This window comes from Lithobates pipiens, unplaced genomic scaffold (genome assembly GCF_037356315.1).
Source record: "Lithobates pipiens isolate NorthernLeopardFrog02 unplaced genomic scaffold, aLitPip1_a1.2 Scaffold_10, whole genome shotgun sequence".
Lineage (NCBI taxonomy): Eukaryota > Metazoa > Chordata > Amphibia > Anura > Ranidae > Lithobates > Lithobates pipiens.
The window spans coordinates 173,697,088-173,713,808 of record NW_027507686.1 but is presented as its reverse complement, the minus strand read 5'-3'; the positions used below and the strand labels follow the sequence as shown (position 1 = coordinate 173,713,808).

At 41.7% G+C, this 16,721-nt stretch overlaps 1 protein-coding gene across 1 annotated transcript in view; it reads left to right on the top strand.

Annotated features, from left to right (window-relative positions):
- Positions 1 to 14,851, top strand: part of LOC143925889 (uncharacterized) — a 168,150-nt gene extending 153,299 nt beyond the window's left edge. The window contains exons 36-38 of the mRNA XM_077450215.1: positions 3,202 to 3,231; positions 10,364 to 10,469; positions 14,551 to 14,851. Of these exons, the coding sequence (XP_077306341.1) occupies positions 3,202 to 3,231; positions 10,364 to 10,469; positions 14,551 to 14,728 (314 nt within the window). The 3' untranslated portion in view covers positions 14,729 to 14,851. The remainder of the gene's footprint in view (positions 1 to 3,201; positions 3,232 to 10,363; positions 10,470 to 14,550) is intronic.
- The last annotated feature ends 1,870 nt before the right edge of the window (positions 14,852 to 16,721 follow it).

The window sequence follows — 16,721 nt, the reverse complement described above, 5'->3', positions numbered from 1 at the left end:
CTACCTAGCAGCACCAGTGACACTAATGCAGCGATCAGAAAAACGATTGCTTAGTGACACTGGCAAAAGGGGGTGAAAGGGTTAACTAGGGGCAATCAGGGGGTTGAAACCTTTATTAGGTAGTATATGGGGGTCCCAGACGCTATATAAAAACCTGATGGGGAACCTAAATAACTAACTGGCTGACCAGCATCACCAGTGACACTTATACAGTGATCGCTGGTGAAAGGGTTAACTCTAGGGGCAATCAGGGGGTTAAAACCTTTATTGGGTAGTATATGGGGGTACCTAACGCTATAAAAACCTGGCGGTGAGCCTAAAAAAAAAAAAAACTAGCTACCTAGCGGCACACTAATGCAGCGATCAGAAAAACGATCGCTTAGTGACACTGGCAAAAGGGGGTGAAAGGGTTAACTCTAGGGGCAATCAGGGTGTTAAACCTTTATTGGGGGGGTAGGGGGCTACCCTGGACCTAACACTAACTGCCCTGACACTTTTTACTGTCACAACTGACACTAAATGCAGTTATCAGTAAATAAATGATCACTGCAATCAGTGACACTGTGACTTGGAGGGGGGGGGGGCGATTTGTGTGCCTATGTGTACCTACATGTCACTGTAGTGATTGGTGCACTTACTATGTGTTCTCCTCGCAGTCCGGTCAAAAGGACCACCCCGAGGAAAGTGACATCACTTCCTCCCTGCCTGTGTTTACACTACACAGGCAGGGGAAGCTTCTCATTAGCCAGGAGCAATCGAGAGGGGATGGCTAGAAACCAACGGCCATCCCCTCATCCCGGATCGCTCCTGAAGCGAAACAGACAGCCGCAGCCAGCGGGAGGGGGTCCGATCGGACCCCCCACCCGCTGGAAGGCAAGCACGTACATGTACGTGCTTGTGCCAGTCGGTGCCATTGTGCCAACGTAGATTTACATGCGGCGGTCCTTAAGTGGATAGTATAGAGGCTGCCCAGCATCACAAATACCACTCTATGCACCCCGGTTCCAATAACTCAGTATAGGGGATGTCTTTTTGAAATGTATTGCTTAAAATCTTTAAACAACATATCTCCAAAAAGAAAAAAAGTCTTCATTAGTTTAGTCCAATATCTATTCTTCAACATATGTTTGGTAAAATAAATCGCAATAAGTGCATATTGATTGGTTTGCGCAAAAGTTATATCATCTACAAACTAGGGGCTAGAAATGTCATTTATTATTATTTATTTTTTACTAGTAATGGTGGCAATCTCAGATTTTTAGAGGGACTGCGATATTGCACAGACAGATCGGACACTTTTTTGGGACCATTGACATTTCTACAGTGCTAAAAATAGCCACTGATTACTGTATAAATGTCACTGGCAGGGAAGGGGTTAACACTAGGGGGCGATCAAGGGGTTAAGTGTTCCCTAGGGAGGTTTTTATAACTGTAGAGGGAGTGTACTGACTAGAGGAGAGAGAGAGATCGCTGTTCCTGATCACTAGGAACAGCAGATATCTCTCTACTCCCCTGGCAGAAGAGGGATCTGTCTGTTTACATTGACAGATCACCCACCGTTCTGGCTCTCTGAGGAGCAATCGCAGGTGGCTTTGCATTCGTGCATCCAGGTGTCATTCAAAATGCCATGCATTGCAGTAGCACACTGTAAAGCACTTGTTTGTGCAATGTTTTCGCAATGCATAGGTGTGAAAGGGTCCTCAGCCTCTAATGCCTACTGCCCTTGTTTCAATGTTACCTATGCGGGCCCTCCATTGTGATTCACTTCATCTCATCTTCATCTTGAACTTTGTGATTTGGGTCTCCTGAAGGTAACAAACTCTTAAGAGAACTTTTGGAGGAGAACAAACTTTTTTTAGAATAGGTCATAGAGCAATATGTGCCTGTGGTAAAGTAAGATAGAATATAGGACCAGAGGGTTTACACTGAAAACTTAAATTTTTTTGTGTCACTTTAACCGCTTCCCGACTGGCACACGCCGCTGTACGTCAGCAGAATGGCACGGGCAGGCATATTGGCGTACAGGTACATCCATTTTTATATGGCGGCACGCTCGCGTGTCGGTCAGGACCCCGTGAGTCCAGCCGCGGGCATACCCGCGATTGTCTCACAGGGAGACTGAACAGGGCGATGCCATTGTAAACAGCATCTCCCCGTTCTGCCTAACAAGTGATGCTGATCTCTGCTCCATGTGATTGTAGCAGAGATCAGTGTTCACTAACACAAAGCCCAGCCCCGCACAGTTAGTAACACGCCCCTAGGAACACTTAACCCCTACACTGCCATCCCCTGGTTAACCCCTTCACTGCCAGTGTCATTTACACAGAAATCAATGCATTTGTATAGCACTGATTGCTGTATAAATGACAATGGTCCCAAAAATGTGTCAAAAATGTCCGATTTATCATAATGTCGCAGTTACAATAAAAATTGCTGATCACCACCATTACTAGTAAAAAAAAAAAAAATTCATAAAAATGCCATAAAACTATCCCCTATTTTGTAAACGCTATAACTTTTGCGCAAACCAATCAATAATCGCTTATTGCGATTTTTTTTACCAAAAATATGTAGAATATGTTTTGGCCTAAACTGAGGGAAAAAAAATGTTTTTTGTATATATTTTTGGGTGATATTTTTTATAAGTAAAAAAGAATGCGTTTTTTTTTTTTTTCAAAATTGTCGCTCTATTTTTGTTTATAGCACAAAAAATAAAAACTGCAGGGGTGATCAAATACCACCAAAAGAAAGCTCTATTTGTGGGGGGGGGGGGGGGGGGGGGAAGGACGTCAATTTTGTTTGGGAGCCACGTTGCACGACCGCGCAATTGTCAGTTAAAGCGACGCAGTGCCGAATCACAAAAAGTGGTCTGGTCTTAAGCCAGCAAAATGGTCCGGGGCTGAAGTGGTTAAAGAAAACCTACAAATCATATATTCAAATACAGATTTTGTTGTATCTTTGACCCGCCCTGAGGCTGTATGTGGATTGTATGTCAGACAAGCGTGTTGCAATGAAGCTGTACATGCACTTTGAGTCACAGAAATTGCTAGGTAGTAGGGTGACCAGAAGCAAAGCAGGCTGATGGAAATCTAGATGACATAAAGAAAGGGATAAAGCCAATGTGACACTTGGATCCTTTTACATTCTTTGAATCTATGTGTAATTTATTTTATCTAAAATATTGTCATTTTTCTTCAACAGTTTCTGATGTAACCCAGACAACTAAACCACGTACGTAGTCTCCAGCCTTTTATTTACTATTAATAAAATGCAAATACTGGTAGCAGGCTGAAGCTGAGACCATGAGTGCCTGAAGGGTCCTGCCTTTTAATGCCCCTAAAGTAAATGTATAACAATAATAGGGAACTTTCATCCCTGCCTTGTTTTTGAAGGTGCGTGTTCTGGGGTTGTCATACATGTCCTAAGAACTGGGTCCTGACATGAGACACTTCACCTAAAACGTTATTGTTCTAAAATACACTCCATCTACCTCGGACTCTGTACTCCATCCAGACATATGGAGTTCTCAATGGAACAATAAAGTCCTAAGCAACTGGAGTGTCTGGTTTGGGGTGTCTATTTCTTTGGACATGTGAATGCTAGCAAGGTGGTAGACCAGCTGAAGAGAGACCACAGTTTCACTCAAAATGGAACATTTCATACTGATTATAGCTTTTCTATTTGTAAGTTACTGATTTGGCAAAACATGCAGTATACAAAGACTAAAGTCTGATGCTGCTTGCTATTGTACTTCTAGGTCACTGACTCTCAAGGTGGTAAAGCCAGGATTGGAATAGGAGCTAAGAAGCTGTACCTTAAAAAAAAAAAACACAGCAGTGGCAGCTCCTATGTTTTGACCTGTTAGGTTCACTTTAAATTTAGGGCAAAGTAACAGATGCAAGCCCATATATTAACTTGGGTGTCCATTGAACTCACCTCTATCTGAACATTAAAATTGCACTTTTTTACTCCAAGCAGCTGCTGTCTTGGCTCATTCCTCATTTCCCCGCAGTACATGTAAACAAAGAGACAGAGCGGTTGATTTACTAAAACTGGAGAGTGCAAAATCTGGTAATCAGCTTTCATGTTTTTTTGTCAAAGCCTAATTGAACAAGCTGGAGTTCTAAACTGATTGGTTACCATACACAGCTGCACCAGATTTTTGCACTCTCCAGTTTTAGTAAATCAACCCCAGTGAGACAACAAGGAGCGCCTTTAAATGGACAAATGCCGATATTTAGTCAATGGCATATATAAGGGTAGTAATTTGGTGAAAGCATCGCAATGTGTGAATGGGCTCCTGGCAGTGAGACATAGTTCCAAACTATTTGTACAGTAATAGGCTTAAAGAATATCTAAAGTCAAAACCTTTATTTTCTATCCTGGGTAATGTAGTGAATGAGTGAAACTTTTTTTTTTTGTCAGTTTTTTTTTCACTGTAAGTACCTTTTGGGAGGCTTTTCTCCAGTTCCTGCCCTGGAGATACAACAGGAAATGGGTGAAAATCCCTTCTTAGATATTTGTCCCCAGAAGAGGTGTCCCTATAAAAAGATTTCCTCTTACCGTCTGTTCAAGGGGAAGATGTACCATTTACATTTTTTTTTTTTACCATTGTCTGTCCCAGATACAGTAATCACCAGAACAAAACTTTGGCTTTAGAAAACTTAAAGTATAACTATAGACAAAATTTTTTGTTTTGGGTAGTAGAAAAAGATTGGACTAGTTAGGATGATTCACCCTCTCTATTTGTCATGTTTAACCACTTCCCACCCGGCCAATGCACATATACGGCCGGGTGGGAGCCGTCTACTCCTGATAGGACGTTCAGGAACGTCCATCAGGAGGAGCGGGATCGCGAGCGCGCGTGCCCACGCAGCGGCGCGATCCCGATGCGCCCGTGTCACCCGGACACGGCGCATCTCAGATCGGCAGGAGGGCTCTGTGATTGGCCCTCCTGATCACATGACGGCCGTGTCCAATCACGGCCGTCATGTGATGTAAACAAACAGCCTGTTGCTAGGCAATCGGCTCCTCCTCTCCTCACACAGAAGTCATCGCTGAGGAGAGGAGAGCAGATTGCTGCAGCCGGCTGATGATCAGTGAGTATGAGATGTTTTTTACAGCTTTTTACTCACTGATCTTCAGTCTAGTGTAAACACACAACACACCACACAGTGTAAACACAGTCCCCACATATGTCCCCAAAACACACATGTCCCCAAAAAATAAAAACACATGTCCCTAATAATAAAAACATGTCCCCCACATATGTCCCACTAAAATCACTTGTCCCAATGATTATGTGCACACATATGTACGTGATCACCTGCACACATATGTACATGATCATTTGCGTACATATGTCCGTGATCACACAAACCAATTATTATACACTTAACGGAATTTTTTTTACCAAAAACATGTAGCAGAATAAATTTTGGCTTAAATTTATGACAAAATTTGATTTTATTGGATTTCTTTTAAAATAGAAAAAAGAAAATATTGTTTTTTTTCCAAATTTCCGCTTTTTTGCGCTTATATCGCAAAAAATAAAAAAACGGAGTCGTGAATAAATACCACCAAAATAAAGCTCTATTTGTGCGAACAAAATGATAAAAATTTCATTTGGGTACAGTGTAGCATGACCGCGCAATTGTCACTGAAAGCGCTAGAGCGATGAAAGCTGAAAATTGGGCTTGGTTAGGAAGGGGGCGAAAGTGCCCTGTATTGTAGTGGTTAACGTTGATAACAAGGAAATAGAGCACTCACATTGCCTCATCCGTGAATAATTATGGGAATACAAAAAAGAAGGGTCCCAAAAGGTGACCCAAGATCGGACTTTAATGGCACAGTAAAGAATAAGTATATAAAAAGTAATATTTATTGAACCATAGGAACATACACAATATATAGTATAAAAAGGAGATGAAAGAGGATTAAAAAACCATATACATAGAAATATACAGTATGTGATGTGAGCCCTAGTGCGTTTTGCCGTTAAGATTCATCAGGACACATTCGGGATTCGTTGGTTGCAAGGAAAAGGGGTCTCACTATCTAAAAGTTATAAAACAAATATGTTTATAATTGTCAGAAACCATGAATCTGACCGAGACAGAAGTACAATTAAATCACACTTGTTTATTAAATAAAAAGGTAAATAGAAAAAGCGTAGTCAAAGCATAGCCAGAGACCATTTACCGGATAGAGTAGTCAGCCAGGCCAGAGTCCAGTAACCAGATCGGGTAGTCAGCCAGGCCAGAAGTCAGGGATCCAAGTAGAGCAACAGCAAGCAGCATAAGGAGCCAGAAGGAGCCAGAAGGGATGTCAGCAAGCCAGTCTTTAAACAGAACAGCAGGAGATGGTTTCTAGTGATGTGACCAAGGTGAAGGCAGAGGTGAAGTGAGCTGGACAGCTTTAAGTAGGCAGGTCAGATGAGCATGATCAGGAACAGCTGGTAACTGTGGAGAGAGATGACAGCTGGCAATTAGTCGACAGCTGAGCAGCCAGCCCTGACAATAATTGGAACAACACACATTTTTGAAGCATCGTTCTATCTGGTCAGAGATTCAAGACATGTATAGGCATGAAGACAAACAAAATGTACCTTGCAAGAGTGTCAGTCTTATTCAACATATAGTTATAGAAGAATTGTCCAATGTAGGACAAGAGTTGGCTCACAGAAAGAGCAATTCTCAAGGATTCATAGAAACCAGCTGGAATTAATATAATAAAGCCATGATTACTCAGATTATCAGATACATAGCTAATCAATGTAATTTGAAACATAGACAAGATCAAAAACATATGTAAGAACAAATAAACAGAGAAATATATACCTACTGGTTCATAAATTAAAGTATCCTTGTATTATAGCCTCAAACAGGGGGTGGTACATACGAGTAACAAGGAGATAACCATATATAGGTTGTCACAATATAAATGGATATAATCTTCCAATCCAAGATATCCAAAAAGCAGACAAGCTCGGCTCAATCCAAACACAAGAGCATGCTATTGTCCTCAAAACGAGTAGAAAACAAAAGGATAAAGTAAAATATATTGATAAAAACACTCCACGTTATAAAGGAGATAGGATGTGGACATAGAAGGAGGTATACTCACTGGTGGTATGAAAACATCAACGTAACCCCCTGGGAGAGAGAGTAATGCTCTACACACAGAAAAAATAGAAAAATCTGCGCTTAGTAAAAACCAATAAAAAATCAGCAGCTGAACACCATAACCAGGATACTGGGCACAAATAAAACAAAAGAAATAAAGTGCAGCGCTTGGCCACTAAATGTGAATGTGACCTGACAAATTGTGCAAAAAAATAATTAAATATAAATAAAAAAAACTCAAATATTTTGAAAAAAATCTTAATGAAAAAATCTTATAACACTCAAGTGTCCAATGAGATAATAAAACAAACTGTGAATTCAAATGACCATATGTAAATTGATGCAAAAAAAAATATATAAGTAATGTCCCTTGTAAATATGAAGCAGAAGTAGCTGAAACTTGTTCATTCAATAAAATAGTACTTGACCACGTGGACCCTTCACCTCAAAACACCACTAATAGATGGAGGCTTACCAGATCCTCAGTGGCCCCCTGTTAGGGGAGGTCAAACTGCGCAGATTCGATCACGAATCCCATAGACGTCTCGATAACCAGATGCCAGAGATCGTTCCACTCATTCGGATGTCCCGTGATCTTCAGATCCACTCAGATGTTCTCAGCACGCCTCCAAACGACGTATCACTGTGGGGGGTGACATGGAGAACATCCCAGGCTCTCCCTATGGTGGTCAGGTGTTCAGGACGGAGAATCTGGTGAACGGCCGAGTGTGGCTGAAATTTGTTTTTTAAAAACATTTTTGGGGATATTTGTTATAGAAAAAAAAGAAAAAAATATTTTAATTTTCCAAAATTGGTGCTTTTTTTGTGTATGTGGCAAAAAATAAAAACCGCAGTGGTGATCAAATAGCACCAAAAGAAATCTCTATTTGTGGGGAAAAAAGGACGCAAATTTTGTTTGGGTACAGCATTGCATGACTGTGCAATTACCAGTTAAAATGACGCAGTGCCGAATTGTAAAAAATGCTCTGGTCAGGAAGGGGCTAAAACCTTCTGCGGCTGAAGTGGTTAAATCCGCCCCAAAAAAACAAAAAACAAAAAAAAAGAAAACGCAAATCGCAGTAAAAAAGCAGTGCAGAAACGCTCAAGAGCTACATGCATAGATTTGAATCGAGCCTCAATTTGGCAATGTATTAGAAGAGATTGAATTATAACTAAAGGCAAAACATTTTTTTTTTCGTTTTGGGCAAAGTGTAGTTTCTATCACTGTCTGTGCATCCCATTTGTCCTGTTTACCATTATTATTGAAAGTGGAAAAAAAAAAAAAAAAGAAAGTCCCACATTTTGGGTTGTCCCCATAAAAAGTAAGAGGGGAAATCTTCCAATGAGGACACTAGTTCTGGTGACCCGAGGGTCCCCAAGGAATTCCCATAACTTGCAGGGATTTCCTCTCACGTCCTATTTGGCTATGGGACGTGAAGGGAAATCTCCTCAATGGGACATAGATGGTGAAAAAAAATCTTTGTTACTCTATCCAAAATTAAGAAAAAAAAAAAAGATTTGCCTATAGTTCTACTTTAACATATGTTTGTAATTAGAGCAGTGAACTGTATTGTGAAATGACATGATTGTCAGAGAAATACAATCCATCAATTAAGGCTTGGTTCTCACTGCTGCGACGGCAAAGTTGTACAACTTTGCATGCGACTTTGCCCTGTGACTTCCTCCCGACTTGATCTGATCTGGATGCTATTTAGGAGCATGTACAAGGGCTCAAATTGCACCCAAGTCGGACCAAAGTAGTTCAGGAACCTGTTCCAAAACCCCATACACACGATCGGATTTTCCAATGGGAAATGTTGGATGTCAAGCTGTTGGCAGAAAATCCGACCATGTGTATGTTCCATTGGACAATTGTTGTTGGACTTTCCGCCAACAATTGTTGGATAGCATGCCTTCAAATTTTCCACCAACAAATGTGTGTTGTCAGATTTTCCAATCGTTTGTACACAAGTCCGTCAGACAAAAGTCCAAAGTACAAACACGCATGCTCGGAATCAGAAGCGGTCCATCTTGTAAACTAGCGTTTGTAATGGAGAATTAACATTTGTGATGTGGCAAATTATGAAATCTCGAAATGCAGCGCACATTCTCTCTTCTTTAATGGCATAATAATGAAGCTGCTTTGCTGGTGATACTGATGGAGTTATTGCAAATTAATTTTCAAAGGCTTTTTTTCTAGCGATATCAATAATATTATGCTTTCTTTTTCTTCTTTTTTTTTTTGGTGCAAGTTACCACAACACCATTATCCCGTAGTTTTTAATATCAAAGATACAACTATGTTGGTGTCCCTTGTTAATTTTACATTGTATTCTTTTAAATGTTACTGCCTACTCCCAAACTGTCATTTGAAGTAAAACACATAGCCAAGTATTATTCTCCACAATTTTTTTATTGTGCATTAAAAAAAAAAAAATAATTAGATATGCTATCCGCCAATACAACTTAACCAAAAAGTCCATTCTATGCATCAAAAAATATAGAAAATATACAAAATCAAATCATCATTCAACCAAAAAAAAAATATCAAAGCAATAACTCCAAGGCCAATAATAAATAACACGTTATCTCCTCCGATTCCGCAACATATCTGGCCATTCAGAAACAAACTGAAAAGCACATAATGAAAAACGCAAACTGAAAAGTGCAAATAAAACTCACCAAACTTCGACTAACACTTAATATGCAGAAAAAGCCCAAAGGGTGGCGCTAAAGAGGTTAAAAACCACATAGTACATCACTACGTTCGTAATTGTTGCCCAAACTTTGTGTGACTGTGTGTATGTAAGACAAGTTTGAGCCAACGCCCTTCGGACAAAATTCCACAAATTTGTTGGCGGTAAGTTCGATCGTGTGTGAGGCATAAAGTTTGAGCGACTTGTGTATAGCAGTTAAGACGGCTCTCATAGGGAAACATTAAACTGAACATGTCATGCGACTCGGGGTCTCACAAGTCGGAATCCATGTGGCAGCAGTGTGAACCGAGCCCAACTGGGGAACCCTGCTGATATTAATTGTGGCTGAGAAGTCACAAGTTATAAAGTACACTTGTCAGAGGTAAAACTACTACAGCCATAGTGTTTCTATGCTAGTGTATACCAAAAGCAGACAAGCATAGAAGAGAAGCCCTATTGTATACTGTATTTTAAGAAAGGAATATGATGTGAGGGATCCTTCTCCTGTAAAGGTAACATATTAATTTATGTCCTTTCTTTTAGAAACCAGCTGCAGCCCTCATCAATACAAACACACCATCACTAAGGATAATTGTACGGCTGAAGTGCCACTGACCAAGTGTCAGGGATACTGCGAGTCTGAATCATGGTAAGGAAAAATACATTATTCTGTTTTCATCAATCATTTTATTACTAGTGGAGCTTCTCATGGCTTTTAGATTTTATTTTGACTCTCATTTATATTTCTAAACAGATTGGCAGAATAGTAAAATGTATTCAGCTGAACAACTGAATAAATTGGGCAATTAAGGCTGAAATTCAGGCATACAAATAAATAGCCATCTTGTCTGCCCTGATTCACAAACCTCTGCCTGACTACACAGTCAGGAGGATGCCACCAGTTATGGTGTTTTTTTCAATCTTCTGATTGGACAATGAATGGGCAGCAACATACTGCTATGTCATCAGCTGCTCAGGTATATTCGGAAACTAGTCCAAACCCTGAGCTATATTGCCAGTAAGCTGTCAGTGCAGTCCATCAATCAGAAACAAAGGAGGTGTTCCCTGTCCTGCAGCCATGTGTATACAGGGGCTGTGTATTTACATGGCAACAGAGTGCTGTGGCCTCTGATGTTTGGTGATCTGCAGTCACAGTGACAACTTTCTGGCAGGATAGTTCAGACGGGTTCGGACTGGTATATGAACATTCCTGAGCTCATCTCTGCTTGTCAGCCCATGTACATGCAGTAGGGTCTTATTGGCACCAAGAGCTGTTTGATGGATGGTATCAGAAACTTAACAAAACCAACAAAACAGAAGATACAAATAAATTACTTTAATTGGCCTTCAAAAGTATCACCATCCTTCACCTCAGGTTCACACTAGTGCTATTGCATTATCGTAGCACATTATTTGCGTTTTTTATGCTTTTTCATGCTTCGTGCATTTTTTATTTTTTTTGTAACAGGAGGAGGCTGGTTGCGAAACCCAAACCCTGTCAAAAATGCATGTACCTGCATTTTTCATGCATTTCCATCAAAGGCTATGGGGCCAAAATACATTAAGCTGCACCAAAAGAAGTGCCATCTTTACAAATATCACACTGCACCATGTTGCATTGATGTGACCAGACACCAGACACTAGAGAATAATGTGATTTCCTTTCTCGAGCATTGCAGCGTGATGGCAGATGCATGAGGAATCACACTAGTGTGAATAGGGCCTTAAAGATAGTTATTACTACAGCATAGAAAGATATTTAGACAATTGTGCACTTTCAGTTTTTTAGCAACAGCTTTTTGTTCCAGCATGATTGTTCCCCCTGTGAACAAAGTCAGCTCCATAAAGATATGGTTTAACCACTTGCTTACTGGGCACTTAAACCCCCCTCCTGCCCAGACCAATTTTCATCTTTCAGCGCTGATGCACTTTGAATGACAATTGTGCGGGCATACAACACTGTACCCAAATTAAATTTTTAGAATTTTTTTCCCACAAATAGAGCTTTCTTTTGGTGGTATTTAATTACAGCTGGGAGTTTTATTTTTTGCTAAACAAACAAAAAAAAAAAAAAAAAAAAAAAATCATGTTTAATAGTTTGTTATAAAATTTTGCAAACAGGTCATTTTTCTCCTTCATTTAGTGCGCTGATGAGGCGGCCCTGATAGGCTGCACTGGTGGGCTCTGATAGGCTGCACTGGTGGGCACTGATAGGCACAGTTAAGGCGGCACTAATGGGCACAGATAAGGCGGCACGGATGGGTGGCACTAAGGGGCACTGATAGGTACCACTGATAGATGGCACTGATGGGCACTGATAGGTGGCTCTGATGGGCGGCACTGATGGGCACGGATATGTGGCACTGGGGTGCAGCATCGTTGTTGAGGCAGATTGTGGGCACTGATGGGTGGCACTGTGGGCACTGATGGGTGGCACTGTGGGCACTGACGGGGGCACTTATTTATTGCTGAAGTGGCACTGGCAAGGGGCAGGTGGGCACTGGTAAGCTGGCCGTGATCGGGACTGATGTCCCGATCACGGACGCCGGTGATCCGCTGTCAGCGCAAGGAGGAAAATAGCTGATTACCGGCTCCATTGTATCACATGATCAGCTGTCATTGGCTGACAGCTGATCACGTGGTAAGGGGTCGGGATCGACCCCTTGCTCAGATCCGTGATCAGGCAAGTCTCATAGACTCGCCGATCACAGAGCGCGCCGTGCGCGCCCCTCAGGGGGCGCGCAGGCCGCTCGTGCAGGGGATTACGTCAATAGTAATCCCGGCAAAGGAGGTCCGCGTTGTAGCCGTCATTTGGCTATAGCGCGGATCTCTAGTGGTTAACGTTGACCTTCACTCAAAAAGTGATGTACCGCCAATTCTCTCTCTCCCATTAGCCTGTAACTACGTTGCAAGTTTTTGTGGGGTGGGGATACTGTTTTTTGTCAGTACACGCTCCCACATTCTCAGTCCTTGCCTAGGAACAAATCACACTTCTCAGAAGGCTGCCTGACCAGTCTCCCTCCACCACTTGCATAGAGCTCAGTCCTCAGTAGGGTTGAGCTCAGGCATGCTCAGACATGAGCCTGAACCCGACTGAGGTCTCCTGCTAGGAAGCTGTCAAAGCCGACAGGCAAATATGAGTGGAAGAGTCATTCCCCACCCCACAGCCACATGTATAGAAGGGGACATGCATATTTGTGGCTTTGGGGCCTCCACCAAAAATGATTGCCTGTAGGCTTTGACAGCTTCCCAGAATAAGAACTTCATGTCATGTCTGAACCGGCCTAAGCCCTTCACTAGTTCTCAACTCTACTAAATATCTTTGGGCTGATTTGGAATGCAGATGGCTAGCCAGGTCTTTTCAGCCAACATCAGTACCTGACCTTTAAAAATGCTAGTTTTTTTATGGGCACAAAATTCCACAGAAACACTCCAAAATCCAGAAAATTGTTTTAACAAAACGCAGGTCAAACACATAAAAATGACCATGTTCAAATAGGTGTGATGGTCAAATGTCCACATAATGTAGCTGTATCTTTCCATGTGTGGTTAAGATATAGTAGGCCATAAAGTGTACTTAGTTATATTAGGTGTACAGCACCAAAACATTGTGCTTATACAAAAGAATGCCAGGCTAAACACTGGCAGAAGGTTTGAAGTCTTCATATTGGCATGTGAAGAAGAGGAGGTGCCCGGAACACAAACAGTGTTTCCAGGCTTAACAGGGAGTCACTTGCATAAATATAGCCTATCACAGGGTTTCCCAACCAGGGTTCAGTGAAAACCTAGGGTTCCTTCCAGGGTAGCTAGGGGTTCTTTGAGCAATTTATGCCTCTCAGATAAGTCCCCACTTACACCATTGATTTTTTTTTTAGGTATTTGTAAGGGGGAAACTCTATAGTTCCCAACTGTCCCTGATTTGGAGGGACTGTCCCCGATTCCCCTTATCCCTCTGTCCCTCTTTCCCCCTCATTTGTCCCTCATTTTGGTCTGATCCATATACCTAAAATGCACTTTTTATCTTTCAAAAGGTGTTTCCCAGTGCTAAACCTTTCATCCAATTTCTAAATTGCTGCATTTGTACATATTAAAAGCTAATATAAAGGAATAGTGGTGTTAAAAATAGCCTTTGTGGATTTAATTATTTTTTTTTGTTAAAGAGGAGGTCCACCTAAAAAAAATAAAAAAAAAAATAAAAAAATAAAAAAATATCAAAAGCCAGCAGCTACAAATACACCCCTCTGCTGCAAACACACAGACACACGGATCCGCTCCAGAGGGACAGGCTGGATTAAAGGAGTCCCGAAGTGGCGCTGTAAGCTTTTACTCTATGAAGAGAGTGAGGGAACAGCGGGGCACTCAGCGGGACACATTGGGGGATTGGAGGCACGCAGTTCTTAGGACAGAGGCCATGGCTGTGCCCTGGGGGGTAGTGCGCCCTAGGCGGCTGCCTACTCCGCCTAGTGGTAGCACCGGCCCTGTATTGGTTACTCAACCCAATGACTACAAGTGTAAGGAGCATTCTTCCCACTGACTATCACACTAATGTATCACTTTTAGCACGGGTTCCCTGAGACTGGAAAGCTATTTGAAGGGTTCCTCTGTACTGAGAAGGTTAAGAAAGGCTGACTTAATAGAATATATAAAAGAGCTCTACATTTTACTCCCTGTCCACTACCGTAGCATTGACATATCTGCAATTTCTGACATTCTCTGCATTTTTATTTCAGGTATCATGATGGATTTGAAGCAGTTGAAGGTAGGTGCCGCTGTTGCAGTCCAGTGCGCACCTCAGTAAAATCGATAGACCTTCACTGTCCCGACTCATCAAAATCTACTATACAGATCAAAATAATTGAACAATGCGAATGTAACACAGTACCATGTGCTAACGAAAGTTACCATTAATTGCATTTCCACCAGAAAATGTTTTCACTTTCATCAATATGTATTCTGTCTTATAAATTCAAACCAATTTTATTTACCAGATGACAAAACACCTTGTAAAATAAACCTTTATGCTTAACCTGAAATGCTTCTTAACAGTTAATATAATAAACTGTTGTCTTTTTGCATAAGTGTCATCTTCTGTGTTTAGTTTTAGACACAAGCTTGCATTATCTGGATGTTGAACAGAAAGTTGTTACATAAAAAACTGAATTGTTTGTAGCATGTTCTTTTCTATATACTGTATGATCCACTAGTTGCAACCTATATCTATAAAAGCAGCACAGTGGCCCTAATTCATGAAGTTGTGCTAAAGTTTCTCTCAGAAGATATCACACCTGATAATATTGCTTGAGTCTGGGTTCACACAGGAGCGGTGAGGGAAACCGCACGTGATTCGGACAAGAATTGCAAATCACATCATTCTTTGCAGTGCAATTTGAGTGCATTCATATTGTATCAGATCAAATCGCACCACACCAAAAAAAAAAATGTTGCAGGCATTTTTTGCCGCACCCGATTTGGATCACGTGTGTTCACACCCATGCAATTTGATTCTGGCAATTAATCGCACTGCATTTTGTGAACTGTTTTGGGATGTTGGTAATTTAAAATTGACACCGCAGCAGATTGCAGGAACATGATGCAATTTAAATGCGTGCGGGAAACGCACAGAATTTGTCGTATTTCCTGCATCGCATATATGTAAACCTAGGCTGAGGCCTGATTCACACCTATGCATTTTTAGTGCATTTTACATTTCTCATCATACATAATGGGACACAGAGCCATAGTAGTTACTATGTGGGTTATAGGCCACCTTCAGGTGATGGACACTGGCACACCCCAAGACAGGAAAGTCCACTCCCTATATAACCCCTCCCACTACAGGGAGTACCTCAGTTTTTTCACTAGTAAAGATGTGCTGTGCTGAGCTCCACTGGAGCAATCCTTGCTGGGGCTAGCCATGTAGCCGGATGCATTCAAAATGTCTTTTAGGCCGGATTGAATGGTACCTGGGTCTCGTATCCAAAGAAACAAGGTTTTTCCTCTAATACTTCTCTTTTTAGAGAGCTGGACCCGGGGTCCAGTACTTTGGTATTTTAAAGCCATAACGTTTTACTGGTGGGGTGCTATTACGGGTCCAGGAGTGTCGGTTCCCCGAGGGTCCCCGCTTCCTGAAGGTTTGTTAATGAAACCCACCGTGGGAGGGGTGAAGATTGGGTCTGTTGGTTTTACCAGAGAAAATCGTCCTCCAACGTCCGGCGCGGGAGTGTGCTTTAAAAACTCCATTGTGCTGGCTGCAAGTTGTCACAAGACAAGAGCAAAGAGGGGCATGAAAGGTTTGTTGACACAGGCATTCCTTTTTGACACATTTACTATATGCATCAGGCTGAGCATTAATAGCAGTGGCTGGACTATTGCTCAAGCAGTGGATGTACTCCTTCTGGTGGTAAGTCTGCTTTGGTCGGAAGGGGGTAAAAACACCTCAAAAAAGGGCTCAAGAAGGACTCCCTCAGCCACAAAAAAGTCTAGAACCATCTCAAAAAAGATGGCATCCTCCCCTAAAAGTTCAGAGATGGCTGGTCAGAGTGAGCCATCAGGGTCGTTAGGTGTTGCAACTGCTTTCAACACTGCAACCCCTGTCTATATTACTGAAGAGGTTTTTTTATCAACCATTTTGGGGTTAGAGCAAAAAATTGAGGCTTTAATCGCATCCCAGAGTGAGACTAAGCACAATAGGTCCCCTTCCATTTCCCAGGACCCTCAAATTGAGGAACAGGGTGTGAGAGATGATGAATTTCTCTAAGGGGACCAGGAAGAGGCTAATGACTCCTCTTCTGAAGAGTCAAATACGAACAGATCAGGTACATGATCTCAAAGATTGATGGTACAATCTCTTACTGAATTCAGTCATGCGGCCATCAGCTGAACCAGTTGATGAGCCCACTTC